The sequence below is a fragment of the Neomonachus schauinslandi genome, chromosome 1, assembly GCF_002201575.2.
Source record: "Neomonachus schauinslandi chromosome 1, ASM220157v2, whole genome shotgun sequence".
Classification (NCBI taxonomy): Eukaryota; Metazoa; Chordata; class Mammalia; order Carnivora; family Phocidae; genus Neomonachus; species Neomonachus schauinslandi.
In genome coordinates this window covers 208902545-208912287 of record NC_058403.1, presented here as the reverse complement: position 1 = coordinate 208912287, position 9743 = coordinate 208902545, and the positions used below count along the sequence as shown (strand labels likewise).

General features: G+C 67.4%; 3 protein-coding genes across 4 annotated transcripts; 1 reads left to right on the top strand and 2 right to left on the bottom strand.

The window, feature by feature from the left end:
• The first annotated feature begins 321 nt into the window (after positions 1-321).
• On the top strand, positions 322-1799 carry CTXN1 (cortexin 1). Of its 2 annotated transcripts, none has more exons than XM_044918238.1 (2): positions 322-522; positions 899-1799. In XM_044918238.1, exon 2 carries the CDS (start codon positions 919-921, stop codon positions 1165-1167), a length of 249 nt encoding a protein of 82 aa, XP_044774173.1. In that variant the 5' UTR covers positions 322-522; positions 899-918; the 3' UTR covers positions 1168-1799. The 2 variants fall into 2 exon arrangements, 1 of the variants encoding a protein (XP_044774173.1); XR_006540592.1 differs by having other exon boundaries at positions 339-522; positions 884-906.
• A 1424-nt stretch (positions 1800-3223) lies between these two features.
• Positions 3224-5671, bottom strand: SNAPC2 (small nuclear RNA activating complex polypeptide 2). The gene is made up of 5 exons (XM_021705362.1): positions 5455-5671; positions 4727-4846; positions 4499-4567; positions 3930-4221; positions 3224-3838 (listed from the first exon to the last, which is right to left on the bottom strand). The coding sequence occupies exons 1-5, from the start codon at positions 5635-5637 to the stop codon at positions 3507-3509; spliced, it is 996 nt and encodes a 331-aa protein (XP_021561037.1). The 5' UTR covers positions 5638-5671; the 3' UTR covers positions 3224-3506.
• Positions 5672-6786: 1115 nt separating this feature from the next.
• Positions 6787-9163, bottom strand: TGFBR3L (transforming growth factor beta receptor 3 like). Its single transcript, XM_044918232.1, is given in 7 exon segments — positions 6787-6995; positions 7191-7259; positions 7468-7626; positions 7719-7839; positions 8475-8780; positions 8858-9005; positions 9007-9163. Coding segments are annotated over 6 exon segments (936 nt in total). The 5' UTR covers positions 9141-9163; the 3' UTR covers positions 6787-6995; position 7191.
• Between the last annotated feature and the right edge of the window lie 580 nt (positions 9164-9743).

Below are 9743 nucleotides of genomic sequence, written 5' to 3'. Positions count from 1 at the left end.
TTGGGGTTCCTAGAGCTGGAGGAGCTTGAGTGCCAATAGGAGTGATTTTTGGAGGCATTGGGATCCGTGCGCGCAGGACATCTGGTCGAGGGGTCTATCGCAGAGAATGGGGGGAAGGTGCGGAAGTCGGGCTGGGGTGCTTCTGGGGTGGGGTGGGCTAGGTCCTCGGTGCTGAGGCTCCCCGCGGCCGGGGTCTCCCAGGCGCCTCCGGGTGGGAGCGCCGTCCTCCCGGAGGCCGGGGCGGGGTCGCGAGCCCGCGCACCGCTCCCTGCGCAGCCTCCGCCCCCCGCGGCGGCCCCGCCCCCGTCGCCATGGGAACAGCCGCGGCGGCCCGGCTAGCGTGCGGCTCGCCTGCCTCGGTCTCCAGCGCTCCAGGGGCGGGTGGGGTGGGCTCAGCCCGGGCCGCCGCCGCCACCAGCCGCCGCCGCTACCACCGGGGAGAGGCCGAGAGCGGAGCCGGCGCGGGTCCCGGAAGAGAGCGCAGCCACCGGGCGCTCGGTCCCCGTCCCGGTCGAGGCCAGGGTGAGGGGCGCGGCAGGGTGGGGGGGTGGGGGAGGGGTCCCCGGGACGCCGAGAACAAAGGGAGCGGGGCGGGGGAGAGGGTTTCGCCCCGCTGCGCCGCCGGGGCTGCGCGTTCGCACCTGTTGTGCGCGGGCCGGCCGGGTCCGGGCTCCCTCTCCCCAGTCTCAGCGCCCCCACCTGCACGCACGGCCGGAGTTGGGTCCCCGCGTGCTTGTGGCGGCTTGCCCGCGAGCCCGGCTTGGGCGTAGCCGGGGGACAGAGGCGCGGGCGGGGGCTGTATCCGGGCAAGGTCAGGGGGCGGTGGCGGGAGGGGACGGCGCAGGGGCGGGAAGGCGCAGGCTCATCCTGGCGCCCCCGGCAGGCCCTTCCTCCGCAGGGCGCGCGGCGATGTGAGCCATGAGCGCGACGTGGACGCTGTCCCCCGAGCCGCTGCCGCCGTCGACGGGGCCCCCGGTGGGCGCGGGCCTGGACGCGGAGCAGCGCACGGTGTTCGCCTTCGTGCTCTGCCTGCTCGTGGTGCTGGTGCTGCTGATGGTGCGCTGCGTGCGCATCCTGCTCGACCCCTACAGCCGCATGCCCGCCTCGTCCTGGACCGACCACAAGGAGGCGCTCGAGCGCGGGCAGTTCGACTACGCGCTGGTCTGAGCCGTGACCTGCCGCTCTCGGAGGGGCCGACCCGACGGGGGCGCCGCCTGGCAGGGAGCGCTCAGGACCTCCGCCCCAGCGCCTCGCCCGAGGGAGGAGGCCGTTAGAGGTCCGGCTCCTCCCCCTCAGACCCCTCCCATCTTTCCTCCCGGCCTGGCCGGAGCCCCACTTCGTGCCTTTATCCCGCTCCGTCCTCGCTCCGTAACTCGCAGGCTCGGCTGGCCCCCGACTGGGAAGAGGACCCCCACCCCCACCCCAAGGCGTATAGGTGGCTCTGCTAGTGTCCTGCCGCCGAGCATGAGTGTCCTGTCCATTCCTGGATGCGGGGGACCCCCGTGTCCCCCCTCCCTCCCCTGTGGTCTGGCCATCCTCACTCCGCCCCCGCTCCCCCCTTAGTGTTGAGCTGCTCCTGCGGGGCAGGCTCTCCTGCGCCCATGGGGTGGACGCTGCACACCCATATGCCCTGCGCGGCCTGCCCCGGAGACCGAGCCTGGAGAGCACCAATGGCTGTTGTGTCCAGGACGCGCGGCACCTTCGGTGGGAGGAAGAGTGCGGGCAGGTTCTCCCCAGTACAGGTCAGCGCCCCTCCCTGGCCCTCCTGCCGCTTCCCCCTGCCCCCTTCCCGCATCCCCCCCGCGGCCTTCCCCATGCCTTCCCCCTCCTCCCTGCCTCTGAGCCGATGGTGTCAATAAAAGCTATTACTGAGCGCTTACTACATGCCAGGCGGTGCGTGAGTTAGCGCGTGCTGCGCGTGACCTGCCCCCTCTGCAGGACCCAGAGCGAGCCCTCTTAGCATCGCTGTTCGACAGCCGGGGGGATGGAGGCCCAGGCGGCCTGAGGGACTAGCCTGTACTATACTGAGTGGCGGGATTCCAGCCTGGCTGGGATTTAAACCCAGGTCTGACTTCCACATGCTCTTAACGGCTGCCCCATGCTGCCAAAACACGCAGGCCGCATGCTAGGGGGACTGACGGGTGAACTAGCTCCCTTCCGCAACGCGCATCGCCAAGGTCCACCCCCCCTTCTTTCCCTTAACTTGGGGAGACTGGAGGCTGTGGAATAACGGGACTAAGCGGGGCTGGGAGGGGTGGGGGGCCCCGCTCAGCCGGCCCTGGAGGGTGCCACCAAGCCGTGGCATGATCTCCTGGCACTGACCACACCTGCTCCCCCAAACCTCTCTCAGCCTGGTTCCTCCTGCCCACCATTCACACGCGCACTTTGGAAGCTGGGAGACGGGCAGCACAGAGTGGGCTGGCTCTGCTCCACACCCCCCGCCTGGGAGCCTGTTTGTGCCCCGGGAGCCGTGTGCAGTGTGTGGGGAAGAGCAGGCGCTTCTATAAAAGGAAGGCTGTGTGAATGCACGGGCTCTGCGAACACATCTACCAGCTCCCAGAGGATTAGTCAGGCTGGGGGGGAGCTGTGGGAGGGCACCTGGCTCCCCTGCCGTGCCTTCCCCAGCCTCTCCCGGGATCTACACCCTCAGGCAGGCTGATGAAGGGGGACCCCTTGCAGGGAGACCCCGCCACACTCCTGGGAATTCGGGGCCTTTGGCAGCAGCCAGGACCCTTCCTCTACCCAGCTCGGCTCCTCCCTCCCTGCCCCTCTTTGCTTTGCTGGGGGGTGGGGGGGCATGACTTACTCCCCTCCCTCGGACCTCCTGCCACCTGAGGCAGCCCACCCCTTACCCTTGACCTGTACCTGGGGCCTGGCTCCTCCCACCTGGCTACCCTCTGCTGGCTTCTCTTCATCTGTGTGAGGGGAGGTCACCTGCGCTGAAAACCCTGCACTCAACACCTGTCAGGCTCAGACTTCATCCTCCATGCAGTCACCGAGGGTCCCCTTCACGGCCAGACCAAGGTCACTCCAGGTGGCAGTGAACCAGACCTGGCGGCGGCGGCAGCCTTTACTGATGACTGTGCCTTCCCCCCTCACATGCCCCCCGTTGAGCCCTGGGACCCCGAGCTCCGGCACTCCTACCTATGACTTCTTCTGGCACTTTGGGCCTCCACTCCCGTCTTTAACTCCCAGGAAAAAGAGAACAAGACATAATGGCAAGAACTTTACTCACAGGACATAGGATACAGGATGTTGGGACAGGCTTTGTGGGGGGAGGGGCTGGCTGCCCCCACCTCAGTTCTGTGGCCAAACCCCTGTACAACTGTGCTTCTGTTTCGAAGACCCCTACCATGTCGATCATCTTCAAGGCCACCCCCTGCTGCCCACCATGTCAGGGACCTTCCACCGTGGCTGGGTCCTCCTGACAACCCAGGACCAGCCCAGGCAGGACTGAGGGCCAGGGGGCTCACAGATGTCTGGTGTATTTTCCCCCTACCGGGCCTTCACCTCGCAGGGCTGGCTGCCTGGCCCAGCAATTCCAGGGGCACCAGGAACGGGTTCAGGGGGCAGACCCCAGCTGCTTCCCAAGCAGACCTTGGTTCACTGGGCGGGGCATTCTCTGGAGCCAGGGGCACGGCCTGGCTGGCCTCCTCTTGCCCCGGGGAGCTTGTCCCGGCATCCTCAGCTCCGGGCGCCAGGCCCTCTGTGGCTGGGTCCGGCTGAGGGGCTGTCAGGTGCACGTACATATCCGACATGTGTTTAACCAGGGCATCGCAGGGCAGGCGGAGCAGCTCCTCGGGAAGTGCCAAGAGCAGGTCGAGGACCACCGCTGCCTCTGGTGATGGACACAGAGGGGTGGGGTGAGGGCAGGGGGGGCCTTGCTGCCCGGGGCTCGCTCCCTCCCAGCCCCTGCCCGTTACTCTCACCGGCTGCAGAAAGCTCAGGGCCATGGCACCTGCGGGAGACGGATGACAGATACTTGTAGATCTTCTCAAAGTCCACGGAGAAGTCCCCTTCCGACGACGGGTCAGCCAGGGATGCAGAAGGTGCCTCGGGGGCGGGGCCATTCGCCTTAGGGGCGGGGCCCGGGGTGTCAGGGCTCGAGTCCTCCCGCCCCCCAGGGGCGCTGAGCAGCAGTAGCTTCCCACGCGCCTGTGTGGGCTTGGGGGGCTTGGAGTGCAGGAGGCTGACGGGCTCCGTGGCCGCGATGGTGAGTACCTGGCAGGAAGAGAGATCAGGGAAGGAAAGGGGGAAGTCCTCCCATCGGCCTCTCCGCTGCCCTGCACCCAGCTGAGCCCTCCACCTCCACCTGCTCACCAAATCCTCCCTGTTAGACGTAACATACGGGAGCTGTCGGAAGCGGGGTCACTGAGGCTCAGGGTGTTCAGTGACTGGCCAGCGTCACAGAGCTGGCAAGAGGAAGGGCCCCGGAGCCAAGTCCTCCTAATTTAGACTTATACATAACACCCCCATCCTGCCTGTGGGATGGCTGTACCTGTGAGAAAGCCACAGTCAGGGCCTCCTCCAGCGGGCCCGTTATCTTCTCAGCCAGATCCATCCATACCTGGATGGGGCGACCAGAGGGCACACAGTCGGCCTAGGGACCAACCCTCGGGGGTCTCCAAGCCCTGCCCCTCCTGGGGATCCCCCTGATCAGGTTATCCCCCCCAACACCCACACCATGCCCCAGGGCCCGGCCTTGGCGGGCCTTGTCCTGCCTCACCTCGATGGGGGCCGGGGTCTGTGTTTCCCGGCGCCTCGGACCCTGCGGGCCACCGGGATGCACCCTCTGAATGGCCTCCCGGACCACGCGGCCCTTGAGCTGCCGTAGGAAGTCCCGGATCTGGATAAGAGAGGAGGAGGCCGAATGGGCCTTCTACACGCCCAGGGTTGGGGAGAGAGGCCAAAGCCTACTGCCTGCTCCCGGACCGGCACTGCTCCCTAGCCTCCCGCTACCCCGGTGTTACAGGTCTCAGTGACTCTGCCCCGGGGCTCGGGCCCAGGCCCCAGGTGTGACCAGCCACCCCATAAAGGTGTAAGGCCGGTTCTGCTTCCTCCCCGCAGCCAGGGCCCACCCTCTGCGAAGTACTACTCGCCCCGCTTCACCCACTCGGCCCCGTTTCCTGGCTCTCACTTCAGCCTCACTGCCCTTTCCGCCCTGACCGGGGCCTCCACTCCGTCTAATTCGGAGTCCGACCGACCCCTCAGCCTCTCGCACGCGCGGCCTCCACCTCGCCCCGCCCCTCAGCCTCGTATGCCCCGCCTCTCCCCCAAGCTCGCCCCGCCCCTCAGCCTCATGTATGCCCCGTCCACACTCAGCCTCCCTTCCAAGTCCCCCGCCCCCACCCCGCGCTCGCCCCGCCTCCTCGCCCCGCCCCTCAGCCGCAAAGTATGCCCCGCCCACATCCTAGCCGGGGCTCCAGCCCCCCTCCCTTCGCAGGACCCCCTCACCTCCGCCTCGCTGCGGCCCGGCAGCTCCCGGGCCAGCTCAGCGGCGTCCGGCTCCGGCTGGCCCTGCCGCGCCTGCAGTAGTCGTAGCAGCTGCCGCTTCTCGCGGGCGCTCCAGGCCGCGGGGCCGGTCACCTCACCCAGGTAGCGCGCCGGGGCCGCTCGCCGCCGCTGCGGAGGCTTCATGCCGGCGAGGGCGGTGTATGCGTTCCGGGCCCGTTTCCCTGGTAGGCGGGGTTACGGAGGCCGCTGGGGCCAGAAAGCACGGCGCGGAGGCGGAAACAGATGGGGGCGTGGCTCCGCGTTTGCGGCCGAAGAGAACAGTTTAGATGGGAGAGGATGGAGAGACTGGCATGCGAACGGAGGTGGGGGCGCATGAGACACCCCACCTGCGTGCATTTTATCTCCTCCGTGAACTGGAGCCGAGACCTTAGATCTCCCGCCCTCCCTCCATTCCGGGACTGAGTCTCGCGAAACTCCTACTGTGTGCTTTGCTTCTCCAAAAGGAGTGGACCCTGGCAGGAAGGCAGCTGTTCAGTGGTAGCCAAGAACCTGGGCTGTGGGGTTGGCTAGCCCTGAGGACCTAGAGCAAGTGATATGGCCGAGCCGAGCCTCAGTTTCCTCATTTGTGAAATGGAGCTATCATTTGTGAAATGGAGCTAGTAGTCCCGCTCGAGGGAAGGGAGGAACTCGGACAGGAGACAGTTACGAGCTCTAGACTAGACAGACGGCGCTGGAGCAGAGACCAGAGGTCAAGGCCTTAGCGAGGGCAGGGTCCAGGGTGGGGGTGGAGAGCGGAGAAAGCCTGGCTTTGGGAAGACCGCCGGAGGCAGGTGGGCAGGTGCAGGGCTTGAGGAAGGAGGCGGAGCTTATTAAAACTTAAGCACGTGGGCTTGGGTGTCCCTTTCTGTTTGGGAAAAACTCCCTTGGGTCTCCCCTGGCCTCCATCTGCACACGTATACATGGGCGTGTGAGCCTGGCCCCCAAGGCCTGGTCCAAGGCCTCTGCTTCCTGCCCCCTATACCCGCGCCAAGCTCACACGCAGACTTCAGAACTCAGCAGGTCAGACCAGATGTTTATTTTGAGCCCAGGTGGGAGGGTGCGAGGAGAAGCGCGTCGGGGGCGGGAGGGTTCGGAGCAGAGACAGTGGTCCCGTCGGGTCCGAGGTGGGCCGCGGCCGGTGCAGTCCTGGCGGGCCTGGTTCGAGGCCGTGGCTGGTGTGTCTCGGGACCTTGCTGGGGGTGCGCCATCCCTGGCGAGGGGCTACCCAGGCTGAGCGAAGGAGAGGACACAACGCAGGCCACCCCCTTCCCAGCGGATCACTGGCCTCCTCCGTCAGTCTGTGTGCGGGAGTGAGGGTGGGTGCTAGGTCTGAGTCGCGAATTCTCCTCGTCTAGTGTCTGTCCGAGGTTTGAGGACCCCTCTTGTGACACAGAGCCCGAAGTTGGCCACGGGTGACCCAGTGCCCGAGTTTGAATTCCAGCTCCACCAAATTTTGTGACCTTTGACAAGTTACTTCAGAGAGTGCCTCATGGGTCTCATTTCTAATATGGGGATTATAATAATATCTACCTGAACGTTGTTATGAGGATTACATTCATTAATAGGCATGAAACCTTCCGAACACTCCCCGGCACAGGGAAAGCCTAAAACGCCATTATCATCACCTCCCTCTTCCAGCTGTCCTACCGGCCCCACGTTACAACCCTTTCCCCCCACCCGTACCCCCGTTTACCTGCCTCACTGGGGCATCCTGGGCTGGGGGCCGCTGGGCGAGTCTCTCGGGGCCGGACCGGGGGTTGGGGGCGCTGGAAAGGAGAGGGAGGCTGCGGAGCGCTAGGGGTTGCTGCACACTGGGCCGGGGCAAGGGCGCCCCCTGGGGGCTGCCGCGGGCGTATCGCAGGCAGGTCTGGGGATGGTCGGGGCTCCACCGGCTGGGTCGCGGCGACCCGGGGTCCCGACCCGCGGGGATAGGCTGGGGGCCGGGCGGAAGTCCCGGCGGGCAGAGCTTGGTACCTGAGTGCGCACAGACGAGGCCGAGCCCGGCGGCCAGCGCGGCGCCCAGCACGAAGGCAGCCAACACCAGCGCCACCACGGGCGCGGGCTCCAGGGCCGCGGGGGCCGCGGCAGGAGGCTCGGGGCGCACGGCTCTGCCGGGGACGCCCTTGGATGGCCCTGTGGGAAGTACGACACAGGGACTGGGCCCGGGCCACAGATGTCCTCCCCACCCCCCGTTCTCCGACCCCTGCGGAGAACTGCGCGCTCACTGGGGGGTGGCCGCGGCACTGTGACCACGATGGGCTGCGTCAGCGTGTGCAGGTGGGGACTGTCGGCACCCAGGCTCTCGCCGCTGCCGGCGCCCGCGCACGCCTCATCCTGAGGCAGACACTGGGGGGAGGAAGAGGCAAGAGATGGGCAGTCAGGCCCCAGGATTCAGGGACCTGTCTGTCCCCGGGTTTCCCGAGAGGTCTACGTGTCCGGCTCTCTATTGCGACCAGGAGTCGCACCAGTGAACTCCTGGAAATCCGACCCCCGAGAGGTCCGTGAGCCCAGCCCCTGAGATGTACAAGCAGCCAGCCACCCAGCCTGTGAGGACTGCAAATTGCAGCCCCTTAAGGTCACACGACCCAGTTCTCTGAGAACCTTAGATACCAGACCGTTGGCCCCTTGGCCGCCTCTGCATCCAGCCACCCAGCCCTGGAGGGACCTCCGAGTTCCGCCCCAGGCATCCCAGAGCAAGCCCAGCGTCCATTCCCTGTCCCCTGGGGAACCCCTAGGCAGAGCCCCACAGGCCCCCCCTCTCCGTCCCTGAGCCCAGCCACCAGCCCGAGAGAGACCCAGCGACTCTCCCCAGCTCCGAGGGACCCCCGTCTCCAGCCTCCAAAGCGTCGGACCCCTAGATTCCCAAGCTCCAAGGAGCTCTTCCTTCAGAGGCCGGAGGGCCTGTGCCCAGCCCCCCCCCCCCCAACCCCGGCCCCGGGAGTGGCCCAGGCGCCCAGATTCCCGGCCGTGCGCCCGCGCACCAGCGATGGCGGCGGCAGCGTCAGAGGCGCAGGTGTCCGGCGGACTCCCCGGAGGCGGCGGCAGCGGCTCAGCTGGCAGTGCAGGAACTGCACGGAGGCGTTGAAGACCGGGCGCAGGCGGAAGCTGAAGCGCGCGGACCCGGTAGCACCCGGGCGCGGCGGCGGCGGGAGGACGACCGAGGAGTCGGCGGGGCAGCCCCCGCGCAGCAGCGCCAGGGCGGGCCCCGGGGCCGGGCGCGAGGACGGTGTCACCGAGCAGCGGTGCAGGACCAGGCCCCAGCGCGGAGAGGGTCGGGCCAGGGCCGCCTAGGGGGCGGGGGCGCGATCAGCAACGGCCGCCCCCCACCCGGCCCGCCGCGCCCCGGCGCGCCCCGCGTCCACACCTGCACGAACACGCGGCTGTCGGCCGGGACCTCGAGCGGCCCCGCGCGGCGCGGGAAGGCCTCCTCCGCGTCCGACAGCTCCAGACTGAAAAGGGGACGGCGCAGCCAGGGCCCGGGCGCCGCGGGGAATGGGGGCGCTGGCGGGGAGAAAGGGTGACACGAAGCAGGTCGCGCTGCCCCTTAGCCCCTCCAGGCCAGCGGAGCAACCTTCCCGCCTCCTTTGGAAAATGGATGCTGTTGCGGTGAGGGATTCCCCGGTGCTCGGTGCTGGCAGAGTAGGCATGGTACGTCCCCTGAAGGTCCGGGGGCCGCCACAGCCCAGGAGCTGAGGCTGGGAGCAAAAATGCGCGCCTCTGGGGAGGAGCCCCCCTTCCCAGACCTGGATCTCTACCCTCACAGCGGACCTGGGACTCCCTGGCGGGGCAGGGTTGAAGGGTGCCTGACCGGGGGGGGGGGGGGGGGCGGGGAAGGCGGCCAGGCTGGGTGAGGTCAGCTACCCAAGGGGCCCAGCGCCCGCTTGGGGGAGGGTGCTGCCCCCCCTTCCTTTCCAAGGTTACCGTGAGCAATGGGGAAGGGGAAAAGGAAGGTGCTGTCTCTCTGCCCCTCTGGCACAGCTGGAGCCCAGCCGGGCCACCAGGGTCTCCGGCCTCTCCATTTGTCCAGGTTCCTTACTCCCAGACCAAGCGCAGCAGCAACACGGGGTGGGGACCCACATGCACCCACACCCCCTCTGCCCGAGGGAGGCACTCCGCTGGGATCCTTGTCAAATAATGTTCTCAGGACAGTCCCCACACGTTTCCTAAAAGCATTGGTACACCGCTCTCCCACGGTCACTGGCATCAGTGTACCTGCTGGGGCCTCTGAAGAAGTTGGGGGTCCAGGAGAA